Source organism: Cryptomeria japonica, chromosome 1, assembly GCF_030272615.1.
Source record: "Cryptomeria japonica chromosome 1, Sugi_1.0, whole genome shotgun sequence".
Lineage (NCBI taxonomy): Eukaryota > Viridiplantae > Streptophyta > Pinopsida > Cupressales > Cupressaceae > Cryptomeria > Cryptomeria japonica.
This window is the reverse complement of record NC_081405.1, coordinates 299,759,078-299,776,550: the sequence shown is the minus strand read 5'-3', so window position 1 is coordinate 299,776,550 and position 17,473 is coordinate 299,759,078. Positions and strand designations below refer to the sequence as shown.

Below are 17,473 nucleotides of genomic sequence, written 5' to 3'. Positions count from 1 at the left end.
TCAATCAAATCTAAAATTTGTGGCAAGAGTTAACCCTAATGAAAATATAGCATGAGTAGGGTGGTTAAAAGACAGGCTTAGGAGAAAAAGAACCAAACTATAAAACATAGATATCCCAATGAAGAAAAAAGATAAATTGATAATATAGATCTACAAATAGATTATAATCAAAAGTAATTGTATGTTTAAAAAAACATAGACTATTAAAAGTAAACTAGGTTGTGTGTTCTCAATTAGGTTCACCAAAATAAAAAGAGTAAAACACATTCCAGGTAGGCCTAGGCCAATTAACAAAATGCGCATAAACAAACACAATTGACCTAGATTTAAGAGTAGTTGAAATGGAAAGGATCAAATCCTTAACATTTGAAAAATTATACAATTATGCTAAATGCAAAAAGTAATTAGGAGGATCAAGATCATTGAGTTGTATGACTAATGAATGCATGCCAAATAATAGAGACTTTGGAAATCAAAGTGCTTTGAAATTTTAAAAGCTCTGCAATAATCACCAATATTGATCAAAATTAGAATATTCTTCTCTACTCTACTCTAAGTAAACTCTATTCATATGGATCCAATTCATGTTCATGAACTCAATCCTCTATTACAAACATAACCTCTATTGTAATTCTAACTTCTTTCTTTTGCAACTTGGATGTGGATTATTGTCTTTTATCCATAAAAGGAGTTAACATATTTGATGGCTTGTGATTGATAAAATCTCATGATTTTTCTTTTTGTCAAATCATTATAAGAATACCAATTTAATAATTATAGGTAAAAAAACAAAAAACAATCTATCTAAAAATTATGCTTGTACTACTCATTTTAAATGTCAAATTCAAATATTATTATTTGATATCCTTCTCTTTGATTATTCAATATATAAAATAAATGGACAAGAATGTTTTCATACAAGAAACAACAAAAATCACATTATTCAACTAAATATAAGAAATAAAAGTAACCTTAAAAATATTACTCTCTAACTTTATGGAAATAGTCTGCACCTTTACAGTTTGAAAATAACGAAAAACTAAAAATTACATCATAAATGATATAGTCTGTCAACAATTAGACGTAATACTTGCACTCCTTTCCACTCTTCATCTTTGTTTACCTCTACCAGAAACCCCTTCTTCATTATTCCAAACCTCCTTAAAACTTGTTCAATTTTCATATAATAATGATAATAGTATCTCGAACAACCATATGGTGCCACCATTGTAATTATCCATTCTCCTTGGTGCACTACAGGTGTGCTGGTATTGTAAGAGGGGCCGCGTGGAAGTGATTATATCCTTTACTGAACTAGAGCTATCAACCACAACCACACAGCATACAATAACTATACTTAATTCTCACCATTTTTCCAACTTGTCACTGTTTTCACTAACCATGTTAGTGACTGCATCAGCGCCATAAAATAGATACTCATTTAAAATTGATCTTGCTCCATCAACTGCTCTTCCGAAAACAATGGTATAATCTGACTTCACCGTCTGAAATAAAAGAAACAATACTCAGTTCTTCTTGGTAAATTCTTTTCATTTAAAGATCCCTTAAAACATTACTCACTAAAATATAGACTATCTTGTGGGAACAAATAAAACAATGAAATTAATGTAATACTCCCTCCAACATGAGATTTGGAGTTGGCTGTTAAAAGGAGTCTTGAAATCAATACCTTCAACCTGGGAATGCAATTCTGAATTATTGCATTGCTGCAATAAAAAAGTTGCATAGTTATCAATGCACGCAACTTTTCAGTGCTTGCCATATTCTCCACCTTCTCACACGAGTCGATCACAATTTGCTCCAAGCATCTTAGTCTAGAAAGACTCAGCAAATCCTTAAGCTCAGGACACTTTTTAATGTACAACTCTGTAAGCTTTTTAAGATCACTAATTCTAGCTACTCTTTGCAAACCTCTGCAACTTAGTATGGATAGACTGATGAGTGTTGTTGGCAGCGTAATGTTCTGTAGCTTCTTACAATTCTCAATCTCAAATTTCTCCAAGCAATTCAGACTGGAAAGACTTGGCAACTCCTCAAGCTCAGGGCAATCGCTAATATGCAACATTTTAACCTCTATGTTACCCAACACACTTCTCAGTTTTGGACAACCATGCACTTGAAGATATTTGTGCTTCCCACATCCATCAATTATAGTCCTCTCTATGTAACTTAGACCTCTAAAGTCTAGCAACTCCCACATCCATCAATTATAATCCTCTCTATGTAACTTAGACGTCTAAAGTCTAGCAACTCCTTGCAGCCAATTTTTAATTCTACAAGCTCTTCACGACCAAATTTTATTGGTTTCAAAAATTGGTAACCATCCAAATAAAATATTTCATCTTTACATCTTGATCAAGTACTATGCTCTCAAGACACTCCATACCACTGAGACAAACACTCAAACTCTAACTTCCCACAATTAGAGATTTCTAGTTTTACAAGCTTTGCAAGATTAGATAGTCCTGGCACACCTTTCAAATGTTTACAATTTACAATTGTGAACCTTTCGAGACAGCTAAGATGACCTAGACTTAGCTCCTCAAGTTCTGGGCATTGACTCATACTCAACTCCACAAGCTTTGGAAGATTAGATATGCCTGACACATTTTTTAATAGTAACTTTTTCTAGACTGCTAGGATGACCAAGTCTTAGCTCTTTGAGCTTTGGGCATACACTAATATTCAACCGCACAAGATTTGCAAGATTAGATATTCCTGATATACTTTTCAAATGCTCACATTTTGTAATATCAAGACTCTTCAACTGGGAGGGTGCCTGAAATTTAAGATAAATTTGTGTAAAACTCTCAATGTTTAAAAATTAGCCCGGAGAATTGCACCATACAGTTTAAGGACATTAAGATTTTAAACGAAAAATCAAAATACATGTATGCTATTCTTCAACAAGGTTTTGAATCGTCTACCATTGATTTTCAAATGCTGCAAACTTTGAAGGGGAATCCACTAAGGAAAGCTTTTTTTTTCTTTTTTTTTTGTAACTATGTACCATAATCTCGAGCCATAGTAAGGACGCTGACGTCTCACCACAAATGACTGTTTGGCCGAAGAAGAATGTAACTTGAGAATTCATGGACTTGTCAAAAATGGAATGGAAACACCTGATATTGGTCTTGGTGAGGATTTTTCTGAAACCCCTTGATTCCTGCGTACACAGAAGCAGCTCAGTTTTCTACTAATATAGTAACAAGTTAAAGGCTTCTAATATTAGAATACTAACGAGAAATCTGGAGGGTAACAAGCATACCAAATATTCCAGATCTTGATGACGCCACAGGCGATGAGGAGGGCCGAGCTCAAATGCCATTTCTCTTCCCAAGTCCCTCAGGTGGTCATGCATTCGCAAATATATATCTGTTTCTTCTAAAAGACACTTGTCTCTCAGTGTTTGCAGTGCATGTTGATAGTTCCATCCTGACACCTCCCATACTTTTTCAGCTATTCTTTTTCTGCCCCCCAAAAAAAAGCAATATCGACAAAAACATTTTTTTCTTCAGCATTCAATGGATCAAAACTTATTCTTAGTCTTTGCTTTACATCCTAAGGCAACGTCTTTCTAACTTCAATCAATTCTGACCTCCAATAATCCTCATTTCTACCACGAACATGCCTGCCCAGAACTTGAAGAGACAGAGGTAACCCTCCACACACGTTTACGAAGGAGTTAACCAGCTCCTCGTACCCGCTAGAAGGATTCATGGGTTGGTCAAAGGCATGCCAACAGAAGAGTTCGCTCCCTTGATCTTTATCCATTTCTTTCAAGCGATAACCATCAGTAATCCTTCCAGTTATAAGCACCCCAACGTCACGGTTTGTGACAATAACCAGACTATTATCCAATTTATTTATGATATCCATTATTAGTAGAGCATTTAAGTACTGCTCCACATGATTGATGTCATCTACAACAATTAGGAATCTTAAATAGGTAGGGCTCCTTCGTAGACTATCTTTGAGATAGCTTATTCCTTCCTCTGTATTTATAAAACTCAGATCTCTGTCAAAGAGATCTTTGAGAAGCTTAAGTTGCAATGAAGGTAATTCTCTTCTCTAGACGCTTCTCGCACATGAAACAAAAAAGTCGCTCTAGAGAAATCCAATCTCTTTCGGTTAAACAACTCTTTGGCCAAATCCCGATCCACCCATACCGAAAATGCCAACTACCTTAACCTTATCCTTCCTTTTCTTCAGCCCGCACTGGTTTTCAAAATCTTGTACAAGTTCCTGCAGGCAACGCCTTTCAAGATCTTTCACAAGATTGTTAAGCCCCACTGGATATTCAGCAACATGCGGATGTGTTTTCCTTTGTACTTCTTTTTGCACAGCTGTTACTATTTTTTGGCAGTCCCAGTCACTGAAATTTATACCATAAAAGGATAATTTCATGAGCAAATTGTTAAATCAGATTTGAAAAAAACAATATATAGAAGATACTTATACCAAAATTACCTGTGAAATTCTTCTCCGGCTATAAGTGAAAGAGACTGAAGGGCTTCCTTCCACTCGTTAAGCTTCTCTAGATACCTGCCCTTCTCTTCATATTTAATGAATGCTTCAGCATATACTCCCTTCTTTATGATGCGGAGATCACTAGGGTTCACTCCATAAAACACGGGGATAATTTTGGCCTGGCTCTCTAAGATAAGAACTAGCTCAGCCAAACACCAAGGTGAGTCTGCATATCCTTTAGAAAAGATGGCCACATGTACTAACGCAGAACGGATAGCTGTCTCAATAGTTGAAGGAAACGAATCTCCAAGTTGCTTCTCTTGGGAATCAAGAAACGCCCGTATTCCCAACTGCTCCAGGGAATTGTAAAGCTGAATAGCAAGAGTTTGTTTGACATCAGGGCCTCTGTGATTGATGAACACATCAAACAAACTTGAAGATTCATAAACTACCCTTCTTTTGGCAGAGAAAGCACTAAATTCCTGATTTTGCTTGTGAGATGATGAAGAAGACGCCATTGGTTCCAATTCAAACGCTAACCACCCGTTAAAAATAAAGAAAAGAAAGAGAGCGAGACGATTAGGATTTGATTGCAATTATGAGTCTATGTTAAGGAGAAGGGGAGAGTGAATTAAATAGATAATAAGGTAGGAGAGTTTAGTGTTCTCCTCGAAACAACGAGGAAAATTAGAGTAAGGAAAACGCTTAGAAGCTAGCCAAGCGCCCACCTGTACAAAGAAGGCCGGAGGCTCAGTCATTTTCTCGAAACATCCAAGGAAAAAAAAGGAAGGGAAATGGTTAGCAACTACACAAGCACCGACCTGTAAAAAGAATAATTTGGGTTTTCTCCCCTTTCGTCGAAATATCCAATCCAATGGTAAAAGGAAGGAAAATGCTTTGAATGTAGACGAATTCTGACATACTTGGTTTCGATTTTCTTTGCAGATTGATTCTGTCCGCCACGGAGAGGTTATGATTGCGAAAGTGGTCGACCCTCTTGGAGAAACCAATGGTCCATGTAGGTTTCGTACAAAGTAGGATAAATAATAGATAAAATAATGCGGTTTCTCTTTTCTTTCCTCAAGCATCTTATTTAAAGAAGGAAAATATTTTGAATATGGACAAATTTCGATTTGATTTATAAATTGATTTTGTCGGCCATTAAAAAGTTAAAAAGTTATAATAGGGAAAGTGTTTGATTTTTTCAAAGAAATCAATGGTTCATATAAGTGTCGTATAGAGTGGGATAAGTAATAGAAAGAATAATGTGGGTTCTTTTTCTCTTTGTCGAGATATCTTATCCAAGAATAAAAGGAAGGAAAATATTTAGAGTGTAGTCAAATTCCAATATGGTAGCTATTGATTTGGTTTAAGCCTAAATTTTTTAGCCACTAAGAGTTGCAAAAGTGATTGAACCTCTTAAAGAAACCAATGGTCCATGTAGTTCTCATATAGAGTGGGATAAGTAATAGAAAAGAAAATGTGAGTTCTCTTTCCATTCATTGAAATATCTTATCAAAGAAAATAAGCAAGAAAAATATTTTGATTGTAGATGAATTCCAATATGATTGGTTTTGATTTGTTTTATAGACTAATTTTTTTGGACTAGGAGATTATAATTGTGAAACTGGTTGAATCTATCAAAGAAACCAATGGTCCATGTAATTGTCGTATTGAGTAGGATACGTAATAGAAAGAATAATGTGGGTTCTCTTTCCTTTCTTGGAAATATCATATCCAAGGGATAAGGAAGGAAAATGCTTTGATTGTAGATAAATTTTGACATGGTTGGTTTCCATTTAGTTTAGAGATTGAATTTTTTGGCCACTAAGAGGTTATAATTGTGAAAGCATTTGAGTCTTTTCAAGAAATCAATGGCCAATGTCATTGCAATAGAGAGTAAGACAAATAATAGAAAGAAACTAATAGTTCATGTCAGTAATCTAGAGAGCGATAACTTTAATAGACAATTAATATTTAGACTTTTTTTTTCTAATAGTAGATTTCATGGAGGAAAAAAGTGTATACATTTTTAAACTTTAGATTAGTTTTGCAATGGTTAAATTAGTATATTCATGTCAATTTTATTTAGATTTAGGTATCTATTTTGATGGAATGACTTAATATAATTATATTTTGAAAAGTGGCGCACTATTGTGTTAAGTTTGGATAACTCTCCCACCTTTATCTATCTCTATTTGCTTCCATTTACATCTATTCTCATTATTCAATTTTATTCCATTCCTACATATATACATTCTTATATATTAAAAAATTATTTATTTTACGTACATTTGCATATATCTACACATCACTTATTACCTTGAAAATAACACTTTCTTCCCCAAGTTCATTATTATGCAAATTAAGATTAATCTCAATGCACTTGTGATGGAACTTCAAATTTAGAATCTTCATTCAAATTCCTAGACTTTTCCCCTTTCATACTATTTGGTGTGAGTATACTTGATAAGCATTTTTTGTTACTTATTGTTGTGCTTTTTTATTTGAAGGCATTCATTTGTGTAATTGATACACATAAAGGTGATCTAAAGATGTCTCTATTATCCCATAAATTTTGAATTTCTAGCCAAGGTGATACAAAAAACTCGCAATGCTTTCTATTTGAGACATCCATGAGAAATTAACAATATATAAGATACTTTAGAATCATTTTATTGGGTCTGTCTATGATCATGGGGCTCCAAAATAGGCCCTTAAGTGGAGATGAAAATTCATAAAATTGGAGTTAAGCAACTTGATGTAAAAGTTTGATTAGGTTGCTAACATAATTTGAAAAATATGTAATAACATAATTTGAAAAAGATGTAATAACATAATTTGAAAAATATGTAATAACAAAATTTGTATAAAATTAAATCTAGTTTCTAAGGTACTAGTTGTTTTTTGAAATAATCTAAATCTATTTGGTGAAAAAATGAAATTTCAATGCAATAGTACTAAATTTTTCAAGGACAAAAAAAAAACTGGTGTATGTCTATGGAACCTAAGTATAAGAAAAACATAATATATTTTTTTTGAAACTTTAAATATTTGTAGAGGACACTTGCTTAGATGTGCCACATTGTTTTATAATTTTTTGAGAAGTAAATAATTAATTATGAATTTTTTATTAAAAAAAAATTTAAATAAAAAAATTGTATGTCTGCAGACCTTAACTTGTTCAAAAATCTATAAAATTGATTTATTTTAATCCTATAGTAGAGGAAGAATAGAATATGCAACATTTTTTGGATTCAAAAAATGTGTAACCATTTTTAGGTTATAGATGTTTTTCAATCAACCTATTAATCAGGTTTTAAGTCATAATGAATGTAGAAAATTAATATTTATTATTTATTAAATTCAAAATAAGGTAAAATTTAGATTGATAAAAAGCTGATAGTTTTCTTAATAAACCATTTTTCGTTTCATCAAATTTGGATTAAAAAAAGTTGTCAACCACATGGGTCAAGTCTGACAAACTAAGGAAAACTTCTAAACACATTTGTTGTGTTGACTTTCCAGATTTGGCATGTCTAAGACAAATCCCAAAGCAATCTCGAGGGAAATCCCAAGGTTGAAGTTTTTGTTAGAAAAAATGAATATTATAATGAATATCCGATTGTAATGGATATTCGTTATTGATGGATCATATATGTTCACTTCATTGCTTATTTAACTTTGTTTTTAATAACTAATTTGTTATGTCAACAAAAATATTTTGATAATTATTTTGGTAGTCTATAATATATAATATAGTACAATATCATATATAATAAATTATATTAATATATAATATATATTAAATATGATGCATATGCTTGATATAACATTCAATATTATATTTATATCTTTATCTCTAAACCTCTCTTCCCCAGGCTCTCTCTCTCTCTCTCTCTCTCTCTCTCTCTCTAGTCTCTCTCTCTCTCTCTAGTCTCTCTTTCTCTCTATCCCTCCCTCCCTCACTATCAAGCCTCTATCTCTCTCTAGTCTCTCCCTCTCACTATCACTCCCATAATAGACCTCTCTCTCTCTCTCTCTCTCTCTCTCTCTCTATTTATCCTCCTCTTTCCCATTTCCTCTCTTCTCTCTCTAGTCCTTATATATCTCTCTCCCTTCCTCTAGGCCTTTCACCTCTCTCTACCCATATATCTCTCACCTCTCTCCCCTCTATCTTTATCCCTCTATGGACCTCTTAATCAATCCTCATCTTTTACCTTTCTCTATTCTCTCTCTTGTTGGAAATTGACACTCAATTGGTTGGTTTTACTATGTTGTCATTGATGGAAACATGGTATCTTGTTCTGGCTTCATGTTTTGGTTCATTTGTGTACCGGCAAGCACTTCACAGACACTCCACTAGCACTGACAGGATAGAAGGATTTTTTTGGTTATCGACAATGCAAGACGACATGGTTTAGAATATGGTTATCGGTATTGGAGGCCGACATCTCTTAGATCCAACATCGGCAATTGTTTTTTATATTCATGCATTTATGTGATTGGCTTATTGGTTGCTTTACTTCTTTGAATTTTGTATGTAATGGTATACCGGTTGGTGTATGCATGTTTTTATAAGGCTAAAATTAATTCATTCGTTATAACATTGATTCACCCCCCCTCTCATTGTTATTGGATTCCAAAAATTGTAATCAGAGCCTTGTGCCTCAGAGGAAGTTTAACAGCTTGAGGAAGATCCTGAATCCAGAATCCATGGATATGGGTTTGGAGAAACAACTTGAGATAGCACTTGAAGATTATGATGTTTAAAGGTTGAAGAACTTAAAGCTACAAGATGAATTGAACTCTGCTAAGGAATTCATTCTTGTCCTACAAGAGAGGCTATCATATGTTCAAGCTAGGAGGAAGGAACTTCTGCAAAGTTGGGGTGATGAAGAGAAAGATGCACTTAAGGAACAATGTCAGAAATTGATTCAGGAGAACATGGTTATGAGAAATGAAATGCAAGCTATAACTATGAGAATGTCTAAGGAGATTGAGGACCGAAAGAAAAAGGAAGAAAATCTTGTTGTATCCCTGAAGAACAAATTTGAAGAATGTGATAGGTTGGTTCATGAGAATGATATGTTGAGAACTGATTTAGTACAATCCCAGAGTAATGAACAAGAGCTTGAGAGACAAATAATAATTCTAAGAGAAGATCTAACTACTGCAAGTGAGTATAAAGAAAAATTCAAGATTAACTCAGCACAACTAGATGAGTTGTTGAAGAGACAAAAGAATATTAGAGATTCCAGTGGACTTGGATTTGAGCAAGGACAGACATTCGGTATTGCTAATGAAGATCAAAATCATAAGGCACCAATAAGGCAATTCAATGCTTATAAATTTAATAGAAGATATTTTGTTTGTAATAGATTTGGTCACATGGCTAGACAATGTAGAAACAGAGCAAATCAGAACCCTGATTCTGCTCTCGTTAAATGTTCTAAATGCAATAAGTATGGTCATAAGATAGAAGATTGCAAAATGAATATTAAATGCTATACATGTGGAAAGTTTGGACATATGGCTAATCGGTGCAGGTCAAGCAATTTTAGTGGTTTTAGAAAAGCAATTCAAAGGAACAATGTTACATGTTATGCATGTAATGAGATTGGACATATTGCTAAATTCTGTAGAAGCATAAATCCGCCGATTGGTAATGGAGGATCAAATGAGAAAGGGAAAGAGAAGGTTAGTGAAATCCGGCAAGATCATACTCAGAGATGGGTTAGGAAGACTGAAGAACAATCATCAAATAGAAATGCATCGGTTACTTATCCAGCAAAGGAGGTTACTCCTGCACCGACAGGTAGCTCATTCGGTAACTGAGGTAGATGCCTTAGTGGTAGGAAAAATTCATGAAGATGTTGCATATGCCCCGAGAAGAGATTCTGGAAGATGTTCCAAAAATTGGAGATGCTTATCCGGCATGGATAATTTTTGTTCGAGATCCGGTATCTTTCACAGGCAGTCATTAATGTCAATGGAAGATTAGGGTTTTTCTCAGAGGTTAAAAGGTCGAATTCACTTCATTATAGATGACCGTGCATTCAGAGCGATTTCAGAGTGATTAAGAGCGACTAAGAGCGATCAAAGGCATTTCAGAGCAATCAAATATCTTCTTGAGTGATTTCATCGGTGACTGGAAGAATTTGTTAAGGGTTTTCACTAGAAGTGATCAACAGGTATTTATCTTTAAACATGGAAGCAGGATCATCATCTATTCCTATATTTGTTGCAAATCCGACTATATTAGAGGTCAAGGACCGCCCCATGCTAATTTTCAAGTGGTATCCGCATGTGGCTACCCTGAAAGATTCGGTTGGAGCGTTTTCCCATGTTCTGGAGAGATTTGTCTATGTTGAAGATGTTAGGAATTACATATATTGTCACATTGAGGACTTGGAAACATCTGAAATAAAGGGCATGTACATGAGCTAGCTGATGGGAGAATCTGGAAAGATCAAACCGACATACAAACACATTGAAGACTTAGGGTTTACCAGCATTTTGGACATCCCAGAATTTGAAGATGAGATAATTAGGTATGTTTTGAGCATAGTACATGGGGAGTTTATCTGGTTGGATAGACCTTACAAGATCACCAAGGAAGCCATCAGGGAAATCGATGGGTTGCCACAGGTTGGGCGATGTCCAGACAAGAAGGTTTCGAATGATCACATGAATAAAATCACCGGCATGATATCTAACAAATCTATGAGAATAAGAACTATTACTGACATGGACATTAGATTTGGTAGCATGATCATCGAATATAAGGTAACTCAGTCAAATCGACTGAACTCTGTTTTCTAGTTCCTACATTTTCGTAGCATACAAAATGATGAGAGAAAATGAGAAATTGGATCTATGTGATTGGATGTTAGATGAATTGTTAATAAACCTAGGAAAGATTAAGGGAGAAAAGAAAGGAACCTTCCGATATGGCAACTTAATTGTCTACTTAATGTTATTTTTCATGAATGACACTCTTGGTTTTGGGAAGAGGCAATGGGAATTTGATATCCTGGTAGGGAGACAATTGAAACAGTCAATTGCTACTTTAGGCAGTCATAGAGATGATAAAATATGGGGATATTTTAAGGGGTTCCAGAAATCTATGAAGTCTAGGGAAAGGGTTCCTAAGCATATTGTTGAAAAATATTCAACTAACGTATGCTTCATGGTGAAGAAGGATGAAACACTTATGGAAGCGGTTAATCCCTAGAAGATTTGGATTGAGGAAATGGGCTATGAAGTGGATGCACAGATCCTTGAGGCTTATGCAAAAATGTTGATTGATGCACCTATTGATGAGGTAGAGAATCCTTGTGGTACTGCAAAACAAAAATCACAAGAGGTTGAAATAGAGCTCAACTAGAAGAAGAGAGAGAAGTAGGAAGGAAAGGCTAGAAAATTTATTGAGAAGGTCTCACAGGACATTAAAGCATTAATTGATGTTGTCCCAGAGAAAGGTAGGAAGAGGAAGAATCTAGAAGTACACATTGAGCTTGTTACTGCAGACTCTGAATCTGAGGATGACACACCCTTGGCATTGAAGAGGGTTGTAGGGAAGAAAATGGAGGAAACAAAGGTAGAGGCTAAAAAGCATCTAGTTAGGAAGTTTACATTCAAAATATCGGCACGAAAGCAAGCACCAAAAGTAACCACTTCAGCTCCATCCAGTACTGCAAGAAGGAAGAAAAAGAATGGCATCAATCTGGCAATTCAATCTGGTAATGTGACTATCATTCCACCAAAAACTTGTGCAGAGTTAGTAGATGAAATCACTAAGGATGGCATGTTAAAGAATGTACTATTTTATTATGAACACTTAGAGGATGATGAACAAAGAGGGTAGAGGAAGCAGTATTATTATATTTGGATATTTATAAGAAAGCCTTAATAGAAATTGAAAACCAAATACCGATAGAATTATATAATATGTTAGATGCTAGAAGATTGTCAGCAATGCAAGAAAACTGTCAGCAGTGCAAGAAGACAAGCATATTAAATTTTAAGAGTTGTTATCTGTTTGGAGAGAACAGAGGTTTCTTTACTTCACCAAAATCAAAGACAAACACTACAGACACCCCGCTTGAAGGAAAAGGAAAGGGGATTATGGGTACTTCACCCTCAGTTTTGAAAAACATTAAGATAGTGGAAATCAAGCCCCCGGTAGATACAAATGTACAGACAAATGTTGAGATACCATCTAATACAGAAAGTGAAAAGGTTAATGATGTATAGGATACTAATATTGAGGATAACAGTCCTCCAGATACAAATATACAGGTTGAGGTTATAGTTCCTATAGAGGAACTGGAAATTACAGAGACTGCACCAAGTGGCGAAGCCACCAATGCAAGTGAGGAAGTTGTAAAAGACAAATCATCAGAGGAGAAGAAAGGGGAAACTGGCAAAGAATCGATAGTTGGTCCATCATTGTTGTCAATTGACACCTCGCAGGTTGTAAAGAAAAACATAACTGAGATGAGTCCTATTGGACTCATGTATTGCCAACACAAAAATTAATGAAGGAGGGATCTACAGATAAAGGGATTATTGATCAGTCAATCACTGTTTTACAAAGACTAGTCCCGGAGTGCAAGATTGACAATGAAGCGAGCCCATCCGGAAAGATTAAGACAATTAATGGGCATATTTCAAAGGATTTTCAATCCTTATAGCAGATTTCAAACTGGCAAGCATTGCAGAGGTTCACTCAGGCTAAAAGAGTTGCATTTGATCAGGTGATTGAATCTGAGAAGAAGAAGATTGATGAAAAGCTAAAACTGATAGATAATTCTTTGAAGCAGTGTACAAATATTTATAGGGTATGTTGTAACATAGATATACTTATAGTTAATGAGGATAAGAAGATAAAAGAATTTTAGGAGAAAATTGCAAATATAGCTAATTCTTTTGATGGATTGACTTCATTGACTACATCCATTGATGGTCAAATTTTGATTTTGGAAGCCCAAATTTCTGTTCTTGAGAAGGAAAGAGACAAAATCATAAGAAGATCCAGAAGTCTGAGAGGCTTGGTGAGTCCCCAGTTGGATTCACTCAATGTACATAAGAAAGAATGTGTGGATATGGTTGGAAAGCCCACACCGGAAGAGGTAAGTGAGAAAGAGTCATTTACACATATATTAAATGGACTTGTATCTATTTCCAGCACTTTCAAAACTGGTTGGGATACTTCTCTTGAGCTATTGGAGAAGGCTTATATGGAAATTTTGAAATTTGTTATGCTCCGATAAGATATTTTTGGGATATTCATTGTACAGTTTTTTTTTATCTTTGACATTATTTTTAGAATTTTTGATGGCATTGATGTCAAAGCGGGAGTGATATAGATGTGAAAAATAATAGAAGGATTTGTATACATTAGGGGGAGTATGGAATACTTTTGATTATGATCATTGATGAATATTCAGCTCAGGGGGAGCAAGCAGGATGGAACTGGTAGATGAAACCTTGACTATATTTCACTTGAGTGTTGCCATCAATGCCAAAGGGGGAGATTGTTGGTAATTGACACTCAATTGGTTGGTTTCACTATGTTGTCATTGATGGCAACATGGTATCTTATCCTTGCTTCATGTTTTGGTTCAGTTGTGTACCGACAGGCACTTCATAGACACTACACCAGGACTAACAGGTAGAAGGATTTCTTTGGTTACTGGCAATGCAAGCCGACATGGTTTAGAATATGGTTATCGGTATTGGAGGTTGACATCTCTTGGATCTGACATCGGCAATTGTTTTTTATATTCATGCATTTATGTGATTGGTTTATTGGTTGCTTTACTTCTTTCAATTTTGTATATATCGGTTGGTGTATGCATGTTTTTATAAGGCTAAAATTAATTCATCTGATATAACACTGATTCACCCCCCCCCCCCCCCCCCCCTCCATGTTATTGGATTCCAACATCTCTCACCTCTCTATTTCTCCCCTCTCCAAGCATCTCTCTTATTCCCACTTTACCTCTCTATCTATCTATTGGTAAATAGATTTGTCAGTGCAAATTCACCTTCAAAACTGACCTTGTTTTCTCAAAGAGCGGTGACAACCACGCCAATAGTTAGAGAGATTGCAATCAAATTGCAATCTTCCTCTACGTTTAGGAGGGGTAAGTACCTCATATGATAGTGGTTTTTAGGATTTTTGTGTACTTTTAACTTAAAAGTACATAAAGGTGAAGACATAAAACTAAATAAAGGCTAATAACAGAAACCCCGATAGTAAACATACAAATACCAACTGAGATTTCACAAGTGGTGACAAATTAAAAAGGGAGTTTTAGCACAAAATATGTTTGATATGCAATGACAAAAGAAGGATAACAAATCTCAACATATGAGGAAATAGGCTATCATATCACATTCAAACCAAGATACTAGTGTATGATTATGTTTCATTTTTTACATATATCATTTGAATTGAAAACCAATGGATTCCATTAATACATAAAGGGATTATTAATTTAACATATGAAAAATTAGTAATAATGACTCATGAATACATTCAAGACATACAAATCCAATGCATTCTTCATTATCATTTTAAAAATATACAAGTTCAAAAACCCTTAAGTACAATGTGTAAACACAAAACATTTCCAAAAGTTTCTCCAAGATTTTTTTTATAGTTTACCCTTCAAAGAATCTCTCTTTTACAATGCAGAAGCCTTGTATTTATAGGATTTTGAGGATAACTACTTTGTAACTGCTTAGAATAACCTCTTTAGGTAACCACTTAGGATAACCAACACTAGGCACCCACTTAGGATAACTACCTTCTAGGGAACAAGTTAGGATTTACCTAACTTTTACAAAAATCAAGTTCAAATTCTATCTTGCAATTATAATAAGTAACATAAGTCACTTTTACAAAAAAGATAACTCAAATCCCATAATCTTGAAAGAGAAACTAAGTTGTGGTTTTTTGAGGTGGGCACCATTTCTTCTTCTAATCACTGAATCACCTATTCAAATTGAGGTCTATCAACAAGCAACTTTGATCAACTAATGTGATTCCATATTGATTTAATTCATCCAAGATAGGTTTTTCATTTGTACTCAAGCTAACAAAGGCATGTCAAAGACAAATTATTCACTAGTCAACAATTTTCACCATCTGGTATAGAGATGAAGCAAACTCTCCCTAAATAGAAAGGATTCGAGAATCTTGCATCAGCTAGCTCTGCAATGTATTGACATTTGTGATGGATTTCTCAACTTATGGTTTTTTATGAATCTTGTGCATTTAGTATTGATTTTGTGAAGATGAGACCAATTTCTTGTAGAAAATGGTCCTTCAAAGCATATATCTTTTGTATTGAGATTCCCATGTATGAAAAGTTCCCTTCATCTTAAGAAGGTAATATGCTTTTTATGTAGGCTTTAACAATTTGCACATTTGATTTGATCCTTCTCGAAACTAAATGTTTTAGTCCACTAGTCAAGTCCACTAGTCAAGATCTAGTGACATCAATAACCTCTCTTCATTTGTACATCGTTTAACAAGAGATAGAAACCATCAACTAGAGTTCCCACATCGATTTTCACTTCACGCTCTAGGAATATTTCTACACCAATTTCCACTTCACGCTCTAAGAATATTTCTTGAACCTCTTTAGAAATCCCTTCATGAGCAAGCATCAATTTATAATTCTTGAATTCCTCAAGTGACAAATAAATGTACTTATTTTCTCCATTCCAAATTCTTTCACTTTCCATTTGACATTTGAAAGTTGTTACACATACTCACTGTCATTTAAAAGCAATCGGGTAGTTCTTCTATAGATATACTCTTCAAGATTAGAAATAGATTCCACCACGTGGGAATAGAAATCTTCAAGAGATGGCAAGGCACTCTACGGGAGCATTGAATTGAGATCCATTCTTGTTCTGCTGATTGGATTCATTTGAAAGATTATAAAGCCTTTTGAGTAAATTTATTTTGTGATTACACTGTGATCATTGCATTCCATGAGACCGTAATCAGGTTATGCGAATCTTTCTGAAGTGTTCTTCAACAAGTCCATTTTGTGTACATTCTGCAATCCATTCATTTCATTCGCTGAGATGACATCTCCTCAAGGCATTCTGCGTGAGCAAGGAGGATGCTAGCAGAAGTCGTAGAATTGGCCTATCAATTACATTTGCTTTGAATTTTCTATTGCTTTGAAATTTCTAAAATATTGGTAACTAATCGATTTTGTGCTTATCCTGGAGTCACGGCATGCCATGAGAAGACATGTCTTCGAAGCATTCTCCTAAACAGTCCACACACGCCGTCTATGTCTTATAGGCATATGCAGCAGAGCATTTATTGCATACCATAAGTTGCGATCTCTTTAATGCATTCAGTCAAACAGTTGATGTGTCGCGACTATGATTCCACATTTTGCATCGTATAAATGGTGCGTTTCCAACTATAATATCCGATAGAAATCTTCCTGCCATACCGTAGCTTTGACATGCTTCTATTTGAAAGTTTATAAAGCTTTCAATAAAATTTAAAAATTAAATATTGATAAGAATATTTTAGAAAGAATAAAAGATCAACATTAGTAAAGAAAGAATAAAAGATAAACATTAGCATTTGACATAGAAAGGTTTAGGATGTTTCTAAAATTGTGTCCCTCAAGATTAGTTGTTTCTAGATGTTCTCTATGTATCCAAAAGACCTCTATAAAAGAAGCATTATGTAATAGATTGGGCTTGAAGTGACGAGATGGGAAAGTAATTAAAAAATCAATTTTTTTCTTCAAAATATCAATTTATTTTTTTTTGATGTGTTTTGTCTCTCAAGTTTTTGTCTTTGCCCACATCATAGTGGTCTCAAAGCACAAGTTAAGGGTTTATCATAAACATTGGAGTCTCCCCCTCGATTGTTGGTTGGAGATATCAAAGTTGTTCGTTCGAGATTGAGCCCACAGAAGAGACCAAAGAT

The 17,473-nt window shown here is 34.6% G+C and overlaps 2 protein-coding genes across 3 annotated transcripts; both read right to left on the bottom strand.

Annotated features, from left to right (window-relative positions):
- Nucleotides 1-992: 992 nt before the first annotated feature.
- On the bottom strand, nucleotides 993-5,279 carry LOC131030570 (probable 2' cyclic ADP-D-ribose synthase BdTIR). 2 transcript variants are annotated; one of them, XM_057961427.2, is made up of 5 exons: nucleotides 4,492-5,279; nucleotides 3,290-4,396; nucleotides 2,949-3,187; nucleotides 1,691-2,800; nucleotides 993-1,505 (listed from the first exon to the last, which is right to left on the bottom strand). In XM_057961427.2, the coding sequence occupies exons 1-2, from the start codon at nucleotides 5,007-5,009 to the stop codon at nucleotides 4,153-4,155; spliced, it is 762 nt and encodes a 253-aa protein (XP_057817410.1). In that variant the 5' UTR covers nucleotides 5,010-5,279; the 3' UTR covers nucleotides 993-1,505; nucleotides 1,691-2,800; nucleotides 2,949-3,187; nucleotides 3,290-4,152. The 2 variants fall into 2 exon arrangements, with proteins under 2 accessions (XP_057817410.1, XP_057817409.1); XM_057961426.2 differs by having other exon boundaries at nucleotides 1,691-3,187.
- On the bottom strand, nucleotides 2,612-3,900 carry LOC131030572 (disease resistance protein Roq1). The gene is made up of 4 exons (XM_057961431.1): nucleotides 3,620-3,900; nucleotides 3,290-3,491; nucleotides 3,032-3,187; nucleotides 2,612-2,800 (listed from the first exon to the last, which is right to left on the bottom strand). The coding sequence occupies exons 1-4, from the start codon at nucleotides 3,898-3,900 to the stop codon at nucleotides 2,612-2,614; spliced, it is 828 nt and encodes a 275-aa protein (XP_057817414.1).
- Nucleotides 5,280-17,473: the final 12,194 nt, after the last annotated feature.

Excerpts from the sequence above, each read along its gene's own strand:
- LOC131030572 (XM_057961431.1), bottom strand. The coding sequence starts at position 3,900 with ATGGATATCATAAATAAATTGGATAATAGTCTGGTTATTGTCACAAAC. Across the intron at positions 3,188-3,289 it reads ATCAAGATCTGGAATATTTG|GAATCAAGGGGTTTCAGAAA; the intron begins GTATGCTTGTTA and ends CTGTGTACGCAG. Across the intron at positions 2,801-3,031 it reads TACTATGGCTCGAGATTATG|GCACCCTCCCAGTTGAAGAG; the intron begins GTACATAGTTAC and ends CTTAAATTTCAG.
- LOC131030570 (XM_057961426.2), bottom strand. The coding sequence starts at position 5,009 with ATGGCGTCTTCTTCATCATCTCACAAGCAAAATCAGGAATTTAGTGCT. Across the intron at positions 4,397-4,491 it reads GCCGGAGAAGAATTTCACAG|TGACTGGGACTGCCAAAAAA; the intron begins GTAATTTTGGTA and ends TATAAATTTCAG.